The following is a 25,831-nucleotide window of genomic DNA, read 5'->3' on the forward strand; positions in this document are numbered from 1 at the left end:
TGTGAATTAGGCTAATATTTTGCAATGTGCCACTTTTTAATTAGAAAACCCATATTGAGACAAACAATCACCTTTCACAGTGCATTCCAGTATAACCTTCTTTGCAGAAACACTGAATTTCTCCACCATTTTCCACGCATCCATTAGCAAAACTGGGGGGAGGAACAGAAAGACAATACATATGAATACATATGAAATATGTTTTATACTTCAGGCATATTTAGACAGGTTTCAATATTTTGCAAGAAGCTGAGATTTAAATCGCTGCCAAAATATCAAATAGCATTGAGAGTTCAGGTGTATTGCTGCCTATCTTCGTAGACCTTCTGAGAACAGTTTGTTCTGCTTAACAATGCAAACAACCAAATCCTTAAAAAAGTAAAATAGGGAATTATTATTGAGCAAATACAAATGTACTGCATTTCCTTGAGGATTCTGAGGCTTTTTTATCTACAGAAAACTTTGTATTTGGTGATGCATTGCCATGGATAATCTCTATGACAACTCACTCACTGTTTCTCTGAATTCTGCACACGATTTAGTCTATACTGACATAGCAGATCAAGGCATTTATGCCAGGCTACCAGCCCATCCCACCCTTTATCAGGCTCATAGTGGCTGGTAACCCCAGTGAACTGAGCATGTGTAGTATGATGGCACCTGTGCAATTCACTAGATCTCACTCATTGCACAAGAACAGTGCCTGTTGGTGACAAAGGGGCATGAGAGGAAGCAGGAGATCTGCCACTACATCAAATTGCTCAGACAGTGGTGCTATTACATCTGCTTTTCCTCTGTGGTGTAATTTCTCAATTCCCTTCCCCCAAGAAAATATCCTTGCACCTTGGGAATCTTGATACAATTTGGTCCCCCACCCACCATTCAACTATGCAACACATACATAGGCACGAGGATCAGGATGTAAAACATTCACTATTATTTGCTTTTTTAAAAAATCACTTTCTACACACTCCTGAGGGAAACCATTTGTGAGTTTTCAGAGGAAAAAACTATGTACTTAAAGTAAACTATCTATCTATCTATCTATCTATCTATCTATCTATCTATCTCTATCTATCTATCTATCTATCTATCTATCTATCATCTATCATCTATCTATCTATAGTCTATCTATAGTTTATCAGTTATTTTCATAAGACTCTTGACCTCTGCTTTTGCACCTGGCAAATGTTTGAGGCCTTTGGCCATTAATTATCCTAATTTTAAGTGCTACAGGGTCTTGCTATTTCACAGGACCCCAAACATTTTTAGCCAAGCTCATTCTGAAGAGCCAGGTCCAATGTAATCTTCATCAATTCCTATCACCCCTTGAAATGAAAACAAACCCCAAAGGCCACTATCATACACTGCAGTGTGCCCTGTCCACACAGGCATATATAACTGTTTTTGCACTGTTGTCATCAATTGTCCCGCCTATATTCTTTTGGCAAATGGTGGTATTTCAAGAAGATCAGACAGCTGCAATCTGCCCCATTCATATACCCAGTAGTAGCTTTTTCAACTCCTATCATAGGATCAGGTGTCAAATTTTAGGGAACCATACTAACATGGGTAAATACACCATAACTAAGGAATAACATGCTCAAGGAAGCCTCAAGCATTCAAAAAAGAACTACACTTAGCAGACAGAATTCTTTTCAAGGCAGAATGGTCCAACACCTTTGTCAAGCAGCTGGAAGATAAGGCGAAGACAAAGAGTGAAGAAAGAGCTGTCAGTGGAGGGGGGTCCTTTCTCCATCCTCTGGACCCCCTGGACCACTCAAGTAACCTGCTGTACCTGAACTGGGTATGGAGAGTGCAGCTGAATGGGACACAGCTGTGGGCAGTCTGAGGAATTACCATTCACCTTGGGCCTGCCCATAAAAAGCAAATCTAGAGTGAGAGACTAGGATGATGTCTGCTGTTTCCACGAACTCTTTATTGTGAGACTTTTGTGGGTGAGCTGAAAGTTTGTTTGGATCCTGGGGAAGAACCCAGAGCCTGAGAGGGAGGGTGTGTCAGAAGGTAAATGAATTAATATTGATGTAGTATATATATTAGTAAGGGACATGGGTGGCGCTGTGGGTTAAAGCACAGAGCCTAGGACTTGCCAATCAGAAGGTCGGCGGTTCGAATCCCCGCGACGGGGTGAGCTCCCGTTGCTCGGCCCCTGCTCCTGCCAACCTAGCAGTTTGAAAGCATGTCAAAGTGCAAGTAGATAAATAGATTATTGGCTCCCTCGGCCAATAAAGCGAGATGAGCGCCGCAACCCCAGAGTCAGTCACGAATGGACCTAATGGTCGGGGTCCCTTTACCTTTACTTATATATATTAGTAACTTTGCATTACTGTAACATTTTTATATGTAACTCTGTATTTTTGTAATATGTTGTTTAAGTTGTCTGTTGTTGCTTCAGCGTTCTGTACACTGCTTAGAGATATTTTTAATACATTAAATGGTATAGAAATTAATCAATCAAATAATCAGTCAATGTGTCAAGCACAAGAAAAACACAGCCCTCTTTTCCTAGCATCCCTCCCCCACGCCCCCACAGTACCTGCTTGTAAAAGGACAGCGACAAGCCCTGCAGGTTCTTTGCGTGGCATCTCCAAAATAGCCTTCTTTACAGCGTTCACACTTCTCGCCAGCAGTATTATGCTGACAATTCTTTTAAAATATGTACAAATATATAAAACCAGAGAGTTAGCAGCAATTCAATTATCATCAGGAGAAAATTAGAGTTGATCAGTTCCAAGCCATTTCCTCCACACAATTATATCACCACAAGAACAAACATATGACTTTGACAATGTCTTCATTCTCTTGAATTATAGAAAAGTTGCTTAGCTGGGGCCAGAGATGGTAGAATATTACAGTATCCACACATCTGGTTAACATGTCACTGGTTTAAATAACTACACATCCAAGAATCGGACTCTTAGTTGGAAGTGATGCAAATACTTGTGAGCAACTTTGGATTCATTTCACAATCTATTCGAGTCCCTCTATAAATGAATATCCTACTACCCATTTTTTTCTGTTTAGCCCTTTAGTTTGAACAAGTTTATGAATATCCTACTACCCATTTTTTTCTGTTTAGCCCTTTAGTTTGAACAAGTTTATATAGTCTCAAATCTAGATAGACTGGTCCAATAAAAGATTTTTTTTTTGTACTTCTCACAGCCCTAGCATAGGACTTAACATTCCCAACACCACTGGAACAACAACACTAATACAGGGAGGCAATTGCCTCAGGACAAGTACAACAATTTTTCTTAAAATTAGTTTTTATTGAAGATTTTATTGTGTTACAAAATAAATAAATCAAAAAGGAAAAGTACATATAGCGTCTCCACTTTCAATTCATACAGGGTTTTTTCCACAGTTCATTTATGTTTGGTATAAGATACTAATGTCCTGGACATCTTGTGGTCAGGGGAAAGGGGAAAGAGAGAGGGGGGAGAGAGGGGGGACATTGTTCTTTCATTCTGTTGCATAATGTTACCTGTCAGAGCAACAAAACCTGATCAGATCATCAAACTGCCACCAATGAATTGACATTTTTTACTTTATGGGGACACATAACTGCACCCTGGAAAAACTATTTCCTCTGCAAAATGAATTGAAAGTGTCCCTCTTTCAATTTGAATTTGGAACCAATAGTCATCAAACAGTCGAGACCACCTATGCACACAGAATGCAAGCTGCATTAATTAGTAACAAATATATGGCACTAGCTATAACACAGTTTGCATGGCTATTAAAACAGCAGTAGCAAGGCTGAAAAAGCAAACCTTGTCTTCTCTTGATTTTCCTGCCTGTGTGTTTTCTTGTCATAGCCTGCCCCATTTCTCTAATCAAAATTTCTTATGATTCATACATCTCCTGGAACATGCTGATTTGGCTAACAATTCCTATGTTTAACCCAAAAGGGTTTGTTGAAGCCAAAGTCTAAGGAAGTACTGCATAATCATCATCAGAGGATTTCAATGCAGCCAAAATAGGTTCATAATGAAAAAGGCACCCATGCAATGAATCTGGCAGTGAATCCATGCAGTGAATAAGGGGCAAGATCCTATGATAACTTTTCAGAATAAACTATTGAGACAAAAGCAGTGAAATAGAATACAAGATAACAATCTCCCAAGAGTGCTATTGATGCAAACCCTGATGCTTCAACTAGAGCTCATATTTGTGCAAGTTCTTTAGCAACAGAATTGTAAATTACACTTTTAAAAGCATAATTCAATTCAGATGAGATTTGTATCTTGCTGCAAAATTAGTTTGCAGAAATTAGACATTGACCAATTATGTCTGCATTATAACTGTCCATTTCCAAGGTGCGGAACTACCTTCTCTTGACATGCTTATACATGCATTCTGTAGCTTTCACTCTTTGGGCAGAACTAGCTGCTACAAGAGAAACATGCTGCAACCACTTTCTAGTCTATCTATCAAGGTGTAGCTTATTATCAATGCGTGACATGGTTACTGTCCTGAATGTTTTCCGCTCTCTGGTTCAGACAGCCAACAAGTTGAGATGGTAGTGGGAATTGCAGTGCCATGGCATCCCATCACACATTAGCCACACATTACCAGGAAAACTGGAAACACAAAAGTGGCAGCAATTCTGTATTTTTTGTAAAATGCAGTTTTATAATGAGCGTTTAAAGTCTGCAAAGCAAGCAGCTGGCATAATCATACTAGCACATCCACAATCATGGTTCAGATAAATAGGATCAGTGAACTGAAGTTTCCAAGAGGAATGCACTGCTAAATGGGTTGCATTTTTAAAAGATTGGGTGCCATTTTCAAATGATTAGAGAGATGGAACCATTTATTACTGTGACACACAGATTTGTATTCCAGGTAAACAACTTGCATTCTTACACATACTGTATGATGGATAATATTTTACCTATGTTTCCGTGAAAAACAACAAATAGATATACAGCGCCTTGAAGGCTAACAATGTTATTATGGTAAATATTTCGTGGTTGAGGGTGTACTCCATCAGATGCGTGGAGTGTTACTGGACAATACTCCATGCATCTGATGAAGTTGATTCTAGTCCATGAAAGCTTGCACAATAATACACCTGTTAGTTTTTAAGGTACCGTGCAATTCTTTGGGGTATTGTTGTTGTTTTTGTACTAATAAACCAAAGCAGACACCCTTATGAGATCACTATACTTTATGAGTTCACTACACATGTGCTCATAGAACTCATTCACTTCAGAGGAGTGGTTCAATATATGTATTGCTTTGCATGCATAATTTTTTACCCTCTACTAGACAGAAGGGACTAGGATCTAGTGCAGTACTGGACAGAGCAAAACTACTATGTACGTCAGTGGTTAGTAACTAACAGCAGTGATAAATCACAACAATCTTTGCTATTATTACTTACAATACAAATTCCAGAACCATCCAGGCATCTATTTGCATTTCCATGACAATTGCAAGGAACACACCCTCCTGTTAATAGGCCACTGTTCTCACGGTAGAATCCTGGGCTGCATTCCTATTGCATACAAAAGAGACTTTTTTTAAAAGGCTATACGTTTATACCTTTAAAAAGAGGTGTTCTGTGAAATTTTAAGGTAGAAGGAATTAAATTGCTAAATACTGTCATATGAATACCTATTATATGATTAAGAGGAATAGGATTTATTCTAATAGTCATCTCAGTTTGGTAAGCCAAGACATATGGCCAAAGTTTTTCAGTTTGGACGCAGCAGGAAACTATACTTAATGGAAGACTTCTTGGCTTGTTTGCTCACTTTCAGGAAGGGGTGAGCCAAGGGTCTCTGTGTGAGACCAAAGGGCTCCTTCATAACTTGTCATACTGAGATATGATCAAATGCAGTCAATGTCAACCATGTCTAAAGTCCACAAACTGCCCAACCATTTTGAAAAGTAGCTGTATATATCAGTGCTCTGAGATCTGTCAAGAAGGATTCTCTCAACCTAAACCCCTGAAGGCTGTTCTGGCTGGACATATTTCATATCCTGTGAAGAATATTTCCAGAATAAGTCCAGTTTAGTAAAGTATTTAAAATACAGCTAAAGGTGTTTTTGTTCTAGAACTATGTTTGTTCATTAGCGTTTAACCAATTTAAAGTTTAATTTTCAAAACTACTTGCTGTAAAATAACCTCATCCTGATTTCCTCACCTGAGGGTATATGAAACTATGTTGAAGCAATGGGAGGCATTCTTTAATATGAAGCACAATTTGTACGTACAGACTTGTCCCAAAGACAAGTGAAGCATGAAAAGAATGTTCATCAACTAGAAGCATTTAAGAAGTAAAGCTGCTCTTCCGCTATCATTGTCAACTGACAGAATTTTTGGGAGCAGGATAATAATTTTTTAAAAACGAAAAGAGACACAGTTGTCAAAAAGCCATGTCCTGTTTCAATAAAGCATATCAATTGAAAATGTGGCTTTTACCAATGAAAAGGGATTGTAAAAAAACTTTGATAATCTCTGGGCCACCACTTCAACCATCCCCTCTTCAAAACCTATAATCTTCTATGAAGTCCAGTTGTGATGTGAGCATCTTGACAACCCCAGTACTGTATGCATGCTCTCTGTGCTTAAACAAATGGAGTGAGAAGAGGGACCATATACAATGGCTCCACCCCAGATATCACCATGCCCCCCTGGACCTGTCCTTTTCCTCCATACATGAAGTTTGAGGTCTGAAAGGGGCATGTACATCCCTAGGTGCTCCACATGATGGAAGACCTTGCACATTCAGACTTCCCAATCGTGTGGAACTGCTTCATGTGTCTATTCATTTCTTGTAGCATGAGACCTTATTCCTGGCTGAGACTGCAGAGGGCAAAGGATTAGCAAAGGATTAATCCCCACCCCATGCTAGGGTCCTGATCCAGATTGCTTCCTCCCTCTGCCCCCAGCAGCAATTTGTGTAAAAGAAAGAAAGCAGTCAAGGACAAACAATGAAATGAGTTGTCATGTGCAGTGTGGTTCTGGGAAACTTGTCTTGAAGTCCAATCTCTCTTATGAATACATTGTTTAGAGCTGGGCAAAACTCCCTGTGTGTTAAAAAATAATGAGTAACCTCACTTGTTTATTGTGAGGACAAACAAAATGAAGATTATAAATCACATTACAAATTAACAGGTCTATGTGAATGGTTGTAGTAGAAATTTTTAAAACAACAATTGATGCTGTTCACAAGAGGGAATTATCCTGCAGCAGCTGCCAGTACAGGCATTTAAAGTAGGGATTATTGCAAAAACAGCTTGCTGAAATAAAGCTACTTATGACCCAATTATTAAAAATCACTTAAAGAGAACTATTTGAGATGTTCATATGAAATAATCAGTTTAAAGCTAGCCATTGTCTTTCTCATGTAACTTTTTTTTTTAAAAGTTCTTCCAATAGTAGTTTCCCTGCACACTCAAATTCCATTTTCAATTGCCTTGAAGGAAAATAAGATATCCTGTGCAGATAACACTTCCATGGAGGACACTGGAGTGTGCACTGTAAGTTTTGACAAATGCATATTTGTCCACTTTGTTCATATGTCCACTTTGTTCAAATGGATGGGGAGCAAATATTTTGTTGGCCACATGGCAATACCACTCTGGCAGTCAACATTTCAAAGCCACTGTAAAACTGAATGTTCATTAAGTTTTGTGTTTGAAACAAGGACTGCAATCTTAAAAAGAAAAAGACTAGAAACAGCCTTTCTACCCATTCTATGACCTTGTAGAGTCTAGTACAAATGGTTAACAAACTGCCCAGCTAACGACTCAAACAGCAACATTTTGTAGCAGGTCTTCTGGACCATATAGTCCAAGGGATAAAGAGATCAGTTTGTTGTTGTTTTCACTCAAAATACTGCATAACACACTTTTATGTCAGGGCTATAAAAAGCAAAACAAAACACCTTAAAGCAGGGGGATAGGGGAAGAGAGAACACACATTACCTGTCTTGGTTTAAAATCCCAGTGATTCTGCTGCTGCTGCCCTCCGCCAAGAAGATAAGGGAATGCTATCCTGTGTTGTGTAGCATGCACCAAACAGTGCCTCAGGCCTATGCACAACACCAGCCATCCAATGCTGCCCGGCCTCTGCATTCCGGCCGTCATTTTACTTAGCTTAAGGCTTTGCTGCTCACATGCAAGGAGACTCTTTTTGCTATGCAGCCCTTTTCTTATACTACCCTCTTATTGTTCAGCTTCTCTGACTCAGTCTGTGTGCTGTGATATGCCCCTCCTTTAAAACTTCATACATGAGTCAGGTTGTGCAACACATAGCAGTTCTTGAGGTTAACGAACCGCTTTCTAATTCCTGCAAATGAGCGTATATCTGCATTAAGGTGTGGCAGGCATCACCTTTTCCCTGCCTAAGACAGCCAGGCAGTACTAGACGATTAGAACTGTAAATCACGGGCTGAGTAATTCTGTGGAAACATGCAGGGTGTGTGAGCTATTTTATGGAGTACTGTGGTTCTATACCTTCCTTTGGGCTACATGTTTTAATCAGTCCAGGAAAAGGGAGCAAAAGAGGCATTTTTGCGCATGGTGAGTAGGAACAGGAATGAGAAGAGTTTAGTTAGTGTATTAAATGCAAGCCTTGGCATGCTGATCGATTGCATTTTTCATATAACAGACTGTGAAGTATATTTTTTTTAAGCCACTGAAAGTATTTTTAAAAATGACAAGCAAGTTTTATGTTATTATTGTAACCTGAGAATAAAATTGAGAGACTTGCACATCAATCAAAGTGCATTTACTTGGAAAAGTCGCAATGAACATATCAATGAAGTGTTACCAAACAAGTAGCATTATTAGAGGTAGTAAAACACAGAAGAAGACAGAAGCTTAGTAGGTACAACTTTTCTCCTATGATGAATGGCAGCTGTCAAAACACATTCTCCTGTGCAGATATCAAGGTACAGGCCTTTGGTCACCCCCATGAGCAGAAGCTTAGACAGAGAACCAAAATACCTAAAGATCAGTTATCACCCCCTTCCCATTCATCAAATAATCAATCTGATGCCCGCAGAGGGTAATTTGCATCCCCACTAGGGAGCTGGAGTAGATGGAGATTTAAACCTCTCCAAAATCATGTCTACCCTCTTCCTATTTCTCTTTACTTCCCATCCAAGTACTAACCAGGCCTGACCCTGCTTAGCTTCAGAGATCAGACGAGATTGGGCAGGGTAGTATGGCCATAGACCTATTTCTCCTTACTTCCAATTCCTTCTCCTTCTCCTCCTTCCCACTGATGCCAGTATCAGTGGGTTTCTGGGAGATACCTGAATATGTTGTTTGAGGATGGGTTCAGGCTCCCAGGCCACCCTGTATGTAAGAGCAAACCAGTCAAATCCAGATTTTCAGATTAAAAATTTAAGTACTAGGCAATTTTTTCCTCTCCTTTACTTCTGAACAATTCTGAAAATAGCTGTCACACAGCATTATGGGGCATAATATGGAAGAATAGTGATCAGAGGAATGTCTGGTGGCAATGATGTCTTGGCAGAGTGCGTGGGAGATATCTACTGCATGACCACTCCTGCTGATTGGCAACTGAGGAACTAGCTAGTTGTCTCAGGATATGTGTGAATCCATTCCTCCCCCCCCCCCAAAAAAAAAACTCCCCACAGCCTGACTTTTTAAAGAAATGCTGAAATATTATGCTTCACACATCTTTAGAAACTGGGTTGTATTTTATTGGTTTTACTTTTAAACGTTTCTTTTTTCTATTTTTGTCATTTGGAAGTTATTTGTTCACACAAATGAATTAAAATGAAATCCATAAATTAAAAAATTCCATAAATATATAATAGCTGAATTAAGTACAACTTCTACAAGAGGACTACACTATGAAGGTGGAATGTCCCATCGAACATAATTGTTCAGAAATGCTTCTCTCCTGCGCTTTTAAGGCAATCAGTAAGAATGAATGAATAAGACTCTCTCGTTGCTATAGCTAAATCAATACTGTTATCGTGTGTCATGAATGATGCAGAGCAGAAACAAAGACAATTTCCTACCTGACATGAATCACCCATATATTCAGGAGGGCAGGAGCATGTCTCTACATCAAAAGCAACGATGCCATTTCCTGCATTGGAGACTTCTTCCAGACCGACCTCGCCCAAGGTTAACCGCTGAGATTCTGTGAAGTAAAGTCCTCTGATTCGTAATCCATCCAGTCTAGACAGGACCATCATCAGTTCCTCTCGAGATACCAAGCTATTGCTGCTTGAATGTCTGAAGTTTCCCTGCACATTCAATATATAATTAAAGTTAGGAGAAAGTTTAATTAGCAATCTACTCAGTGTAAAAGTACTGCTGCACATGCAAAGGGATATCGATTAATAATAATAATAATAATAATAATAATAATAATAATAATAATAATAAAAACAGGTCCATGCTTTATAAGAAGCAACGGGTGCTGGTAGCCTAAGGGAAAAGGACACTAGCAGAATGAAAACCCAAGCAAGAGACAATGTACAGTAAAGTAAAATAAATGAGGGTCAGCCTCAGAAGTAGACATATAAGGGCAGATTACAATAATAACATACAAAGTCAACTAGGACAGGAACAAAAGGTTTCACTTGACACGGGGCTGTGCAAAAAATTCCCTGTGCTTAATTATTCCACAGAAAATTTCCTGTTTCATTAGTAACAATGAATGGGTGCTAATTTCGAAAGAAAAAACAACAACCATACTAAATTGCATACAGTATATGCATACATTGTAATAAAATACATTTAGAAATCTACACTTGAGAGAAAAGACATTCATAAATGTGCTATTCTATGAGAAAACACGTTCAAAAATATATATTTAAATATCATGTGAAACTGACATGGGACGGAAATACACCCATCCATCCACACTTCATTGACAGAGTTTGTTGTAGGCTAGACTACAAATGCCTGAGAGGAAACCTCATGCATCAAAATGTGATTTGTTTGGAATGGCCTCAAACCATTTGCAAGCACATATGTAATTGAAGGCAGAATATAACTCAAAAGTACTTTTATTTTTCAAGTTCAGGCATGAGCCTGACAAGAACCCAACTTGACTTTGAGACTGCGGGAACAAGCAGCTGTTTCGCTGTAAATAACGACACTATTTCTGGACAACAATGAGGCGAAGCCCTTTTCAGAGTTTGGCTTTTCAGAAGTGTTATATTTCCTTGGGCTGTGAGAAGTCCAGGTGCAGCACAACAGGAAGTATTTAATTTAGTTGAGAGAGAGGGGGGAAAAATACTGGAGAAGTATTTCTGGGAAGTGGGTTGTACAATCTCCAGTATACAGGCTCGCCAAGCTCAACAGCCTCATACAAAGGAAAAGTTAGGAAAATATGCAGCAAAAAACCACTCACTTTCCACAACTAATGAACCTTAGAATTAATCATAACTGTAACTCACACATTACTTTGACCCCATTGCAGTACAGATTAGGGAGAGGCCCCAGTGCCTGCATGACGCCCTCATAACTCTATGCTTCAAGTAAGCACCAGTCGTACCATCTAACTCAGGATACAGCAACTTCATATATACCATTTATGCTTCACATTCTCAGTTCCCTATTGACCAAGAGGTAAGGGAACTAGGCTTCACCTGGCATGCATAGTGATACTCTCTTTGTTGTATGGTTTCCGTTCCAGATTAGAATACACTTGCAACACAGTTTCTTCACATTTGTTCAATTTCAAATGTTTACAGCAGGAAGGAAACAACAGAACGATCCTACGCATGGTTACTCCTAAGCAAATTTTGTTCAGTGGGCTTTACCGGCTCATAAGAGTATTAAAAATTCCAGCCTTTAAAGTGTACTTTGAAGCAAGACTGTTTCTGATGCTGAGTTATAAAATAAGTAGAAATGTCAGCTAGTGATTTATGAAAGGGAACTTCCACGAGTCTTACCTCAAGTAGCCGAACTGATCCATAATACTGTTTGTCGGGCAAAGGATTGTTAGGATCCACATAGATTAATTTCATTTGGTGGCCCTGTGCAAAAACATTACCATTCCAAACATCAGTATAATATTCAATGTGCAGAATTTGCACGCTTTACAGAACTGCGTTAGTTGAGAGATATTTCAGTTGTTATTAGATCTCAACAAAAAGAAATGTAGTTAACATTAAAGTATAGTAGTGGTGGTGGGGGAAAACCTTTTTCAGGCCGAGGGTGGCATTGCCAGAGGCAAAAGTGAGTGTAACAATGAATGCCAAGTTTGCTTTTGTACAGCAGTCTAGTTACTACACCCACTCCTCTCTACCCTCCATCCAGGCAATCAGGAGGAATTATTAGAGTTCAGGGACACATTCCAGCCAGGCTGTGTGGCCTGAGGAGAGCCCCAAGGGTCAGTAAGAGAGACCCAGGGCTAATCCAGACTTCCTTTTGTGCCATGTTTCTAGGCACACGTCTGTGCTTTAAAGCTACATGTCTGGGTGGTGTGTTTTTTTTGGGGGGGGGGCAATGGAAAAATCCACTTCTTACCATTGAATTGGAGCAAATGGCAATCTGTGGGAAACCTGAATTGCTTTTTGTTCCAATTCAGCATTAAAGAGCAGGCTTTCCTGGGGGAAATGGTGAGGCAAAAAAGAAAAGAAGCACTCAGACATGATGCTTTAAAGAGCAGACCTGTGCCTAGAGAGCAAAAGGTAAACCCCTAGAGAGCTGCATTTGTATGAGTTCCCCACCCTGGAAGTACAGTATGGTATCTCATAAATGATTAGCTAGCTTATTGCATCATTTTAGAAGCTGTAAAATAGAAACAGTGTAAAAACTCTTTTTAGACCAGGATGGTTCTTGGGAAAAGTTTAGGAGCAGGCTTTAAGCTTACACATTTCATTCTCGATTGGCTTCAACTTTTTCTTCCAAGAAATAGTAAATACCAAAACCAGGAAATCCCAGGTTTTTTTTAATGTGTGATCTTCCAGTTCCTTGCAGCTAAAGCTAAAGCCATCTTTCCAGCAGATTTATTCTCATGTGGTCATAAAGATGGCACATTCAAATAAACACGTTTCAGGCTTTCGCCTCTCCCAACAGGGGCTGTATAAAGTCAGCAGCAGGAAAGGGAGTGGGAGAAGCAAGAGAGGAGAAAATGCCACCTGAACAAAGCAGAACAGCCCTTAAAAATGGTTTAACAGGAAGACTCTTGATTTCACAGGCAACTTTCACTTACAGTAAGCTGCACATCTGGCCTTTTTTCCAGTAGAGTCATGCCTTCGCTAGGCAAGCCAAAAGATTTAACTTGATAGCTCAAGTAGCCGCCATATGAAGAAAGCTGAACAACATATTTAAAAAGATGGTGAGAATTATGATGAGAGCTTATGACATGGTTTCTAAGTATTCAGAGCACACTTATCTCAGAACCTTGACCCTTGCAAGAACATTTCCAGTGCTACCAACACAGGATTAACGGAGGTGCAGAAGCAGTCGGATCTAGAAAGGGGTAATGTATTCTGAAACATGCACTTTTAGAAGGCATTTCTACAGGCATAACTCCAAGCAGAACTGATGATTATTACTTAAAATACTTAATAGAGGGCAGGGAACCAAAGATTACTGTACCTTAAAAGTGGCTAAATTGTGTGCTGCTGCTATAAAATTAAGGATACAAGCTTAATTTTAATCTATTTATGTTTATATGCTCTCTGTTCTTGTATATGTTGCACTCTGGTCAGTGCGCGAAATAAATGGATTCATTCGTTCATTCATTCACCCAGCCCTAACACACATCACACCTTGTGATATAATGCCAGGACAAAAATTATGAACCCAATATGGACTTCAAACCAGTTTTGGACAGTATATCAATATATCACCCAGCCCTACTATTGACCTTGGATGGTAACAATGTTCTGAAAACAGCTTTGAGGGTCATGTACCTTTTCTCCCAAGTAAGATGGTGGTGCTACCCAGTATAAATTGTGCACAGAGGGAGGCAGTTCTTGAACATCAGCAACGACACTGTTGCTGCCTGGATTGAAAGTTACAGGGATGCTCATGCCATTATCCACAGCTTCTAGGTGCCAGTTCCTCATATCAACAAACTAAGAGTGAAACAAACAATAAGACACTAAGAGAAGTTTCTATACTGAATACAGTTTTCCCAGAGCAATAGAGTTAATGCGCATGACTACCTGTTTTCTGGTGGAAATGTTTTGTTTTGCCTCACATGAGAAGTTTTTCCAACTCCTTGCCATGAGCTCCTGGTTTTGTGTGACACCACAAACCATCTCAGGAAAGTTACTGCATTCAGTGGACTGAGGTTCTACACACCCACCAGCCATATCACAATATAGAAACCCTTCTGCAGCCCCACTACAACAAGGAATGGGAACTGGGAAGCCACCCAATTCACAAGTGCTGATAAACTATGTGTCCGGAGGGGGTGAGAGAGGCTTGTCACAGGGATTGCTACGGTGAGTGGAACACATAGCCTGTGTGTTTTAGTGATGTGCAAAGCTTATTGCTTCTGTTCACAGTGAACAAGCAAGTCAAACTCTCTTCTGCAATCAACAGTCAGTCAAAGGCTGAAGAAAAAAGTACCAACCACAAACTCAAGAGCAGCCTCAATTAGCCCTAACTGTTCTAAGAAATTACAATGGCATAAAGGGGAGGGGTATAATACATCTGAAAGACGCATGTATATAAAAAGTCACACCCCCAACTTCAGACGTAAAAACAGTGACTCTAATTCAGTCATACCTTGGTTCTCAAACGGAATCTGAAAATGTTTGAAAACCAAGGCACGGCTTCCTATTGGCTGCAGGAGCTTCCTGCACTCAGTCGGAAGCCACGGAAGCTGCGTCAGATGTTCGGCTTCCAAAAAAAGTTTGCAAACCAGAACACTTACTTCCGGGTTTGCGGAGTTCGGGAGCCAAAATGTTTGAGTCACAAGGCGTTCGAGAACCAAGGTAAGACTGAAATTGGAATAAGTCTTTAATTTTAGGCCACAAAACTAGACGAGATTTGATCCACGATTGGATCATTCATTTTAAAGAAGAGGTTAGAAGCGGCACACCTATAAGTTTTTCCCTGTAGGTCAAGCAGCACCTTCAGGAAGAGGGCTATTTAGACTGGGGAAAGTGAAGTGTGTAAATTCTTCATGGCACCGGAGCCCAATCGAATTTCCCCATGCCACAGCTAATTTGAATTGAAGCAAACAGGAAATCCAATCAGGTCTCCTGCTAGTTGCACCCTTAAAATAGTGATTGAAAAAAGAATAACTTACAGCAAACGTACCTTAACCCTACGTTTATTTGTGCTGCGACAAATATTGGTTGCTCCGAAACAAAAGCAATTGGTGCAACCCTTCGGGTTAGCAGAGTCCAAATAAAACGACCCAGGGCGGCACATGTCACACTGAATACCTTCAACATTCTCCTATAAGTCAGTTGCAATAAGTCATTAAATGTTTCCACATAAAGCTCCTGCAGTAATATACACATGAAAAAAGCTGTAAAATACATCCAAAATAATACATAACATTGTTTCATCGCCTTGATTTTCAGTACACAGTAGCACAAATGCAAATGAGGTTGTCTCCTTCTGAAAGGAGTTTCAAGCAAATGACACACATATGCTTTTGCTCCTTTGAGTGCATAACAAGCAGCTCCGCCAATACTATGCTTGTGTGCATTAAAATTAAGGTGTTTCCAAACAAACCTTTTTTGTGCATGATTGTCACACATTTTGACTGCTGTCAGTCACAGACTGATTCACACTGAACGCACACAATACACAATATTGTGCGGCTCTTGATCTAGTTGGAAGCAGGGATGAGAAAAATCCATCTATTTCTGGTCCTTGTTGCTCTTTCATGTGTTCACCCATAAGTCTGTTCTGTTCCATTTCTACATTGATCCGCATTTTATTTTTATTTTAAAGCTCTGCACAGAAATTTGCAAAATATGCATTTTAAAATGGACTTGGATATCTTTGACCCAAGAACAACAATGTGTCAGAACACTCAGGAACTGTAAAAGCTGGTGAATGGCCAACTAATGTTCTGATCTGAAACTTAGTCCAAGAGGTTTGTTTTGGAATTTGCAAAGATCAACATACAACATACAATCGTTTAAAGTTTAAAGACTGAGCCCAACTATGTGTGTGATAGCCACTGTGTCAGAGAATTACAATAATACCAAATATATGTGATGTGCAGCTGATAAGACAACTAAATTAATCATGCTAGAAAAAGATAATTGAAACTCAAGGGATTGTTGAAAGTGAGCAGTTGCACTTGTACTTACTCTTGGAAATGATTGTTTGGAAGCACTAATAAAGTTTGGCAATGAACAGTTAGTACATCAAGTTAACACTTTATATACGGGACCATGTGCATATTCCTTAACTGCAAGGGGTTGGACTAGATGATCCTCAGACGCCCCTTCCAGCCCCAAATTCTATTATACTATAAGCCAGAAGCTGAATTAATGTGGGATCACAACTGAGTAACTCCCGCAAATCTATTGCTACATTCACTGAGCCCATTACTAGATGTTTAGTAGTGAAGTGGGCAGCTGGAGTGAAGTTAGCAACATTCAACCAGAGTCCTAGAAATGTGCTAAGCAGTGCACACGAGATATTGGAGCAGTGTACACAAATATCCCCAGGACAATGGAAATGGGTTTTCCTAGAACCATTTGCACTACTGGCAGTAGAGAGTATTTAAGGGGGAGAAGGTTTTTACACAAGGGTTCCTCTTGATCAATCTGTATAGTAACAGAATTCAGTTAAAGTGTTTCTATTGATTTCGGCGGGAGGTGAATTTGCTTCCCTCTGAAATAAGGGACGAATGGTGAAATAGACACTCAAGGAACAGCAGTGTTGCTACATGTTTCCTTCCAAGGTGTTGTACAGTGGTACCTCAGGTTACATACACTTCAGGTTACATACGCTTCAGGTTACAGACTCCACTAACCCAGAAATAGTGCTTCAGGTTAAGAACTTTGCTTCAGGGTGAGAACAGAAATCGTGCTCCGGCGGCGCGGCGGCAGCAGGAGGTCCCATTAGCTTCAGGTTAGGAAGTGGTGCTTCAGGTTAAGAACAGTTTCAGGTTAAGTACGGACCTCCGGAACAAATTAAGTACTTAACCCAAGGTACCACTGTACTAACAAATGTTTCCTTGGGAAGCTCACAAGTGTTAGCTCCATTTAATAACTAACCATTGGTTTCATATTATGGTAATTCAGACATGGAAAGCGCTATACAGCTAATTAATAATTTTATTATTCCTTAAGAAATCACGGGAACGGTAATCATCAATAGTTAACGAAGGACAAACTCCTGGCAATTACAGTCGCACCAATTCTGAATGCAAAAGCACCTGACCTTACAGAGGCAAACTCCTGTCTGTGGATGACAAACATCTGGCTCTGTTCCTTCTCTGTTACATTTGCAGGGTTTGCAGTTTGGAAAACCATAGGAACCAGAAGCACATCGATCGCACCGTCGACCAGTTATTCCTATGCGGCATCTTCAGTAACAAAATAAAACCAAAAAACAATTTCTGAAAAAAGGTTTGCTTTTTTGGAAACTCAGTGAGCCAATGAAAGAGTCTTTATGTAACAGTATTAAAATCAGTGTATATGGTAGTTTTCCATTAGCAAATAAATATCACACCGTGATGTCATAAAATACTAGTGTTTCTTAGATATAATTTAGGCATCAAAGACGGACATGCTAAAACAAACATTTAGAAGTGTCAGCTATAGCTGAATGCTGTTCTTCAAGTGAAGACCTCATTATTAAAACTCATTGCTTTCTTTCACAGTGGTATACAGCAATAGCATTCTTTAAAATGTCTGAATAACAGATTAGCCTGAAGGACTAAACAAGGTTCAAAGCTCTGCTTGAAGTATACATAAGTCAAGTAAGATAAGAACACTGCACACAGGTGAGGCACAATACGCACAGTGTTGAAGTGCGATATCCATACATCTTGATAATAAAAGCAAATTTGCACACTAAATTGGGACTTTGAGCTTTGGTGCACTGCATAGATCTGAAGCTGTGGAAAGACAGTAGCTCTGTGCCAGCTGACATATGGCTGCTGACCAGCCCGAAGTGTATGTCGTTCAGAAGTCACATGTCTGTATGGTGCTAACCCAGCAGCCCCCATCCCATTTTCTTCTGGTTAGGTCCATAGGTAAGAGGGACAGGATCCCCTGTTTCCTCAACTGTTGCTTGATGGTGGTAGCGTCTTTCTTCCCAAACACACCCAATCACCACCATAAATTATATAGGCCAATTGGCAAATTTGATTCATATGTGGGAAGCTCAAAAAACTTATTCTTTCATAACATAATGTAATGCAGGCCAGGGAACTGTGGCTATTGGGTGGGACCCAGATATTGTATATAAATAATAGACGCATACAGCCAACAATAAAGCATACTGTCTCCCACAAATTGTTTCTCAGAGTAAACCAACCTCTTAGCACACACTAAAGCTCCTAGGCATTCCACTTTTCAGAAGTTAATTAACACTGCGTAGATGCCTGTTTTGAAGAAAAGGCCTTCTTGTCCCATCCCATTTCTTTCCCTTGCATTCCCCCCCCCCCCAAACGTGGAAGTTTAAACTGTAGTCTGATAATATGGACTTACTTGCACTGCCCAACAATTTTATCACATTCAGCATTTCCCGGATTAATAATGCCTTTCCTTGAGCAATTGCAGCCCTCGCAGCCAGTGAGGGGGTGATAGCCGAAGTGCTGCCTCACACACACTTCACATCTGGGTTTAACGGTTTGAGGAGGACAAATACACTTTCCAGTGATGTCATCACAAAGTCGCCGCCCGCAGCTGCATGCTGGGATTGAGAGAACCATTTAACACATGAATAATATTGTATACCAGTATATGCAAGTTCATCTAAATTTGAATAGAAGTTAAAAAAGAAACCACTAGAGCTTGTTTTGCCTCATATCAACTTTATCATATAATGGTCTTAAAATAGTTTAAAAAGTGAAAAATGAAACGTACATATGCTACAGGAAGTAGTTATTTGGGACAAGCACTAGGCTTTTCCATCACACTTTCTAATTAGGTTTTTAAATAACAAACATGAAAAGCACAATAAAATACAATTAGAAAAAGACAACATCTCAGATATCTCATCAAGTACTGGGAAGAACATGAAGGTGTAATTCTGCTGCCTGGGTTTTTTGATAATAATAATAATAATAATTTATTATTTATACCCCGCCCATCTGGCTGAGTTTCCCCAGCAACTCTGGGCGGCTCCCAATCAGTATTAAAAACAGTACAGCATTACATATTAAAAACTTCCCTGAACAGGGCTGCCTTAAGATGTCTTCTGAATGTCAGGTAATTCTTTATCTCTTTGACATCTGATGGGAGGGCGTTCCACAGGGCGGGCGCCACTACTGAGAAGGCCCTCTGTCTGGTTCCCTGTAGCCTCACTTCTCGCAATGAGGGAACCGCCAGAAGGCCCTCGGCGCTGGATCTCAGTGTCCGGGCTGAACGATGGGGGTGGAGACGCTCCTTCAGGTATACAGGCGCAAGAAAGTCTTGAAAGCCTTGCAGACAAGAAAGACTTGCAGCTGTACACAGACCTGGACCTCAAAACTGGAGAGGCCAGCACTGCTGCACTGCCCTCGACCGCTTTCTCTCTACTGAGATCTGCCCAGTGTGTTCTCCACAGCTCTCCTCTGAAGCCCCATCTCTAAACCAGCTTCATGCCAGCATGGGACTTACAACTTAAATCAGAAATAAGGGGAAATGGTGAGAAGACAGGATGCCATATAACAGTTACAGCTATATGATAAACCACTATTTGAGACCATACACATAATGGCTTTCTTTGGAGGACATACCTCTTGAAAGTGCATGTTTGTTGCTAGGAGCAGATATTGAGTAGGTACAAATTGTGGCATGCACTCCTTTCAGAGCGGAGATCAGTACCCAGTCTCTCTCCATGTTAGAAAATGTGTCAAGACATATCTTTTCAACTGGCCTTTTAAATCAGTATTAGTGCTCCTACTACTGTGTGTAATGCTGTTAGTTACGCTTTATCGCTTTAATGCTTTTATGATGCTGTTGCTTTATTGTTCTGCTTCGTTGTAAACTGTCATGACTAGTTTACAAAAAGGCAGTATAAAACTATTAACAGAAATAATGTTGATATTACTACAGATGCACTTGGATGTCATGTTACACTATTGTATAGCAAAACATAAATGAGCCTAGCCTCCTCTAAGGCTAGCTTTTAAAAGTCAGCTTCAAAAACCATGGTTTTAAAGTACCATAGTTAAATGTTAACCACAGTTTGTTGGTCTGGGCAGCAAGACAAACTGTGGTTAACAAAAAGCAGAGGAGAAAGCTTCCGAATGCTTACATAGAGAGGGAATTGGGGAGCATGTTGGTCCAAGAGGATACTAGGCTCGTTTACATCTTGCTTACATCTGAACCCCAATAGTACAAGCATATATAATATAATAATTTCTCAAAAACCCACAAAGAGAGGGAACCAAGGCTTTTTGTGTAAATGTAATAGCTGCATTAGTATTTGCTTTGGTCATTTTAAAAAACCTGCATATAGATGACCACTGATGGGACAGGCTATAAACTTAAGGGAAATAAAACTGGAATGAAATACAGAATGAAACTTTAAACACTTTAGGCAACATTCCAAAAACGTGTAATGCAGCACATGACCTCTCCCAACAGTTATTAAAGACATCCTTACGTTTGCAAAAGGGAAATCCATAATAGCCTGTTTGACACCTGCTACACTGGCGGCCAATGATGTGCTGTCTGCAATTGCACTGCCCTCCCACAGGGTCACAAGTGCGACTGGTGGCCCCATTTCTGTGGCAATTACAAGGCAGTGCTCCATCATTGTAGGCAGCTGCAAGTGACCTTGCAGAAGTTCTACAGAATTCTGAGGAAGTGGCAGGGCTGTTAAAAGAAAAGAAAAAAGTAAAGTGTGATTTGTAAAGCACCATGAACACCACAGTGGGCAACCTGTGGCCCTCCAGATGTTGTTCAACTACAAATCAAATCATTCTTGGCCATTGGCTGGGGATGATGGGAGATGGAGTCCAACAACTTTTGGAGGACTACAGGTTCCCCACTGCAACATTACATAGACAGTGTAAGTAAAATTAATTAACTAGCTAACTGGCACCCATATAATAAATAACAGATGTGTTTGGTGTCGCAGAATATGAGGCTGACTTACTTGATGTAAAAACTGTTCCCACCACAATGATAGATGAAATCAAATGACTTGTCCACAGTGTCTTTCTGAAGAAGTCTATAACTGTAGCTGTCTGCTGGAACAGCCAGTACACGTTCCTTTAAAAATGATAAAGAAATGAAATGGTATGTTTAATCTTAAGTATCCAAGCACTGTTTCCAATTTCCATTCATTTCAACGCAGTGTGTATGCAAACGGTACTTGCACTGCACTGATAGGAGCTCCAGAAAACAAGGGCCTTAAAGTATTTTTATTTTGCATACCACCCTCCATCTGAAACTTAACAACAGCCCATTAAACCCAATAAAATAGGAGAAATAAATAATACCTATCACAGCAGAGACAGAAAACACAACAGAATCTGGAGAAATAAAGCGGTTTTTCACTGGTGCCTATAAGATGTTAATGTAGGGACCAGGAGGGACTCCCACAGGAGAGAGTTCCACAAGCAGGACGTCACAGTCTAAAAAGTCTTCTCCTCCATTGCCACCTGCAGCCACATAGTGGTAGCACTCAGGAGAGCTCCTGAGGAACAGCTTGATATAGTAGAAACAGATGATTGGAGGGAAAGACATTCCCTCAAAATACAGAGGTCTCAAGCAGTGGAGGGCTTTAAAGGTGAGAAGCAGCACTTCGAATTGTGCTTAGAGACAGACCAGAAGCCAATGGAGCTCTTTAAAGATTTGGTGAAATGTGTTCTCAACCCAACATCTTGTCTCATTTGGTGCCACAGTGGCAATGTTTTGAACTGCTGTTTCTAAGCAGTCTTCAAAGCAGGCCTTCATACACCAATAGCTGTAGACTGGAAATTACTAGAGGGTGGATAATTGTATTTAAAAACATTTTATTTAATTGTATTTAAAAACATTTTATTTAATTGTATTTAAAAACATTGTATTTAAAAAGATTTTAAAAACATTTTATAATTATTAAGTCACAAAATATTGTAATTTGTCTATCTCTATCCAGATAAAAGGAATCTTCCCTGGTTGAAAGAAAGCTGCAGCAGCTGCCTGCATGACTGAATGAAAACAGCTATACCACTGTTACCTATGCTTTGGGTAACTTTCCATTTAAACTATTTCAATGTATATAGCATGTGGTGCTGTGCTTTTAAAAAGTTAGAAAATCACCATTGGTTTGGAATAGGGCTACAGATTTATTGACTGAGAAGTTTGATCATATTACATCTGTATGTTGTCAAACGCACTGGTTCCCAGTCTGTTTCTGAGCCTAATTTAAAGAACTGGTTTAACCTTTACAGAGATAAATAGGTTGAGACAATGTTTGCTGAAAGATTGCCTTCTCCCATAGGTACTTATCAGAATCTTAAGTTCTTTTTCAGAGGTTCTGTTCCAGGTGTCCTTGCCAAACAAAGTGAAGCAGGTAACCACAAGGGAAATGGCCTTTTTGGTAGTGGTATCCCAGTTATAGAACAACCATCCCTTCGAAGTTTGCCTGATGCCATCTTTGTGATTTTTTGGTGCCAGGGAAAGATATTTTTGTTCACCCAGGCTATTTAAATAATGTATGTCTTATGGTCTGGCCTGGTCCTCTTATGTTTTTTAAAAAAAGCAAACCTGTATTTTATATGTATTTTAAGTTTTTAATAGTTTGCATTGTTTTATACTGTAGTTTGATTTTTGCATTTGTTTTGTAATGAACTTCTGAATTGGGTGACAATATAACTTTGGTTAGTTTGTTAAATTAATAGTTTTTAAATAATAATAATAATTAAATTGTCTTGAATATAACAAACCCTACCAACACAAGCATTTTTCCATTAGGAATTTTCACAGTGACTGAGATATGGTGCTGAGGGATGTCAAGTTCAATTCGATTTTCTGCCATCACCAAACCTCGGCATCCAGCAATATGCGGACAAAATGAAGCATTATAAGACCCTAAAACAGACAAATGGAAAATAAAATAAAATAAAATGAAAACTGTGAAAACTCAAAACGTGCTAAAAATATCTAAACCCATGTAAAACCCAACTCACCTGACCAGAGTCGTCCACCATCTACAGTCACATGTACAGGAAATGTTGGGACCTCCGGCTGGTAAAACTGTATGACAAACACGTATCTGCCCAAATGCGCCACTCTCCCATGCAGAGTAATTTGGTTCTGTCAACATAAAAAAAGTTTTGTGTTTTGAGCTTCATCCTATTTATAGTCAAAGTGTGGCAATGTCTAAGCACCATCCTTGCACACTACTGGTTGTTCAATTTAGCACAACTGAAAGTGTGGGGAGGTATCCTATATAAAAAAGAAGGTTAAGTTTATGTACAGGATAGATAGATGATAGATAGATGATAGATGATAGATAGATAGATGATAGATAGATAGATGATAGATAGATAGATAGATAGATAGATGATAGATAGATAGATAGATAGATATAGATAGATGATAGATAGATAGATAGATAGATGATAGATAGATAGATAGATAGATAGATAGATAGATAGATATGCTAGAAATCTCTTCTTTAAATTTTCATCCTGCTTGGACCTAGAAAGCTGCAGTAGGAACTGTCCTTAGAGGAAACGAGAGGCACATCTAGTGACTTCAAGAACTACTTCTTTCTTTCTGCACCAACCAGCTTTTTGCCCAGACCTGTAGTGGAATTTAATGTCAGAGCAAAAGCTCTGTAAGAGGCCAACGTATTGTAAATCATTTAAGAGAAACTCCTACAGTTCTGTAAGAGTTCGGCTGCATGCCAGATGATATTAACTTCTACAAATCAATTGACATAAACACAGCCAAGTCTGTGCTGGACTATGACCCGCATTTAATTCAAAATGTTAAATACCTGTGAAGAAGTCAAAGTTACTCCCTTAGCTGTATGAGCAAATGGCAAAGGAGAACTCAGTGGCTCCTGGTATATCACATTTCTTTGCACTTCTGCAACCTGCCCATCCCTCAGAGCATCCAAGACCACGGCTGAAGGAGGCGTTTCATATTGCGAGGGGAGGCAATAAGCACTTTAAAAGGGAAACAGAATTAGAACATATACATATACATGTATATGTATATATACATATACACAGAAAAGTGAGTTCAAATAAATGTGAAGCCTATACATTTCATTTTAAAATTGCTTGCTGCCTTTTTACATTACTGTATTTACAACATACCCTGTAAGTGTCCCGGAAAAACCGGGACATCCCACTTTTCCCCATGAGAGCAGGGCGGCCATTTTGGGTGGCGTGATTTCGTGCAGAGATCTCAACCCAAAAAACACTTTGGGGAGCACGACCTCGCACAGTGCTCCAAAATACATGTTTTGGGGCATCTGCTGTTGTGCAAGAGCACAGCCCAGAAGAAAGCATGTCTTTTGGGCTCCTTTATCTTGCGCAGGTCACATGATTCACGCATGAGCACGGCTGAGAAGATGCACATCCCAGTTTTAGGACTCAACATGTTGGACAGTATGTTTACAACCCACCGAAATAATGAAATACACAAACAAAATGTACATTGTTGTGGTATAACAATTAAAAATGCTGGTGGATGACTGTTTTAAATGTCCTGAGATGGAACATTTGTCAGAGTTTGCAAAGAAGCTAAAATAATTCAGACAAGCCAAATTTCTCAAGAGTGTGTGCACAGCTCTGGGCAAAGCCTCGCATATCTCTGCTAAGAAGAAAGCACGACTGAGATCAAATTATTCTTATTTCAGAATACACAGAGTAGTGGCAGCCTTGCTGTATGATGGGCACTGCAGTTATTCCCAGGTCAGAGAGAGCCTTAAACCTTCTTTTGATGGAAGCAAAAGGGAAAGAAGCAGTTTACCTTGGATCAGCTGAATGGCCAGAAGTGGCAATGCAATATACTTTAGGTTCCAAGTACTCTATAGAAAAATCTTCCAGAGGAATAAGGCAAACTTTATGCTAGGAAACAAAGACAGGAATGAAGGTTCTGTTATTTTCTTCTTCCAGCTAAGAGCAGCATGTGAATAAGGCAGCTACAATATGTGAAAACAGCACACCATTTGTGCTGTTAAAGAAAGGAAGGAAGCAATTCAGTTTAGCAAAGAGGCAGTGCAGTATGTGGAGACCTGTGAATGTAAGGCTTGTAAGCTGCAGGATCCTGCCAAGGAAAGGGAGCTGAAAACCCCTTTCCATGATCACAGGGCCTTCAACAATCTCTCGCCTTCATTAGAAGGATTTGTGAGAAGCCATGAGGACAATGTGGTTGGCCAAGAGCTGCTACTCTACCATTATATGGGATTAGAAGTGTACGCTTTTGACAGTGAGTCACACAGCAACTGCTCATTGGTCTTTACTAAGAATAGAAGCAAAAAATAAGCATTCAGCCTACTTTTACTGTTCAACCACAGTAAGATTATTCATTCCAACTCCATTTATTCAAAGCTGATAGTATTCCCGTGCAACTACAAAATGTGGACTGTATCCCAGAATTTGGCACATTGAAAACCTCAACTTATTTTTGAAGAAGCACAGTTCTAATCCTGATGAATTCAGATAAATGTCTGAAAACACACAGTGTGTACCTATTAGACGGCCATGTATCCTATCCATGTATCCTGCACAGGCTCTCATAAAGACAAGTTGAATAAATGTGTG

General features: G+C 39.7%; 1 protein-coding gene across 2 annotated transcripts in view; it reads right to left on the reverse strand.

The window, feature by feature from the left end:
- Positions 1-25,831, reverse strand: part of LAMA3 (laminin subunit alpha 3) — a 132,649-nt gene that overhangs the window by 46,217 nt on the left and 60,601 nt on the right. For both annotated transcript variants that reach the window (XM_083748164.1, XM_083748163.1), the window contains 16 exons: positions 25,038-25,135; positions 24,055-24,226; positions 23,240-23,366; positions 23,002-23,141; positions 21,220-21,335; positions 20,725-20,936; positions 18,621-18,825; positions 17,347-17,491; positions 15,256-15,396; positions 13,896-14,060; positions 13,190-13,291; positions 11,925-12,008; positions 10,035-10,265; positions 5,411-5,524; positions 2,558-2,667; positions 72-152 (listed from right to left, as the gene is read on the reverse strand). In XM_083748164.1, coding sequence (XP_083604290.1) covers positions 72-152; positions 2,558-2,667; positions 5,411-5,524; positions 10,035-10,265; positions 11,925-12,008; positions 13,190-13,291; positions 13,896-14,060; positions 15,256-15,396; positions 17,347-17,491; positions 18,621-18,825; positions 20,725-20,936; positions 21,220-21,335; positions 23,002-23,141; positions 23,240-23,366; positions 24,055-24,226; positions 25,038-25,135 — 2,243 coding nt within the window. The remainder of the gene's footprint in view (positions 1-71; positions 153-2,557; positions 2,668-5,410; positions 5,525-10,034; positions 10,266-11,924; positions 12,009-13,189; positions 13,292-13,895; positions 14,061-15,255; positions 15,397-17,346; positions 17,492-18,620; positions 18,826-20,724; positions 20,937-21,219; positions 21,336-23,001; positions 23,142-23,239; positions 23,367-24,054; positions 24,227-25,037; positions 25,136-25,831) is intronic.

Source organism: Podarcis gaigeae (assembly GCF_964106915.1).
Source record: "Podarcis gaigeae genome assembly, chromosome: 7".
Lineage (NCBI taxonomy): Eukaryota > Metazoa > Chordata > Lepidosauria > Squamata > Lacertidae > Podarcis > Podarcis gaigeae.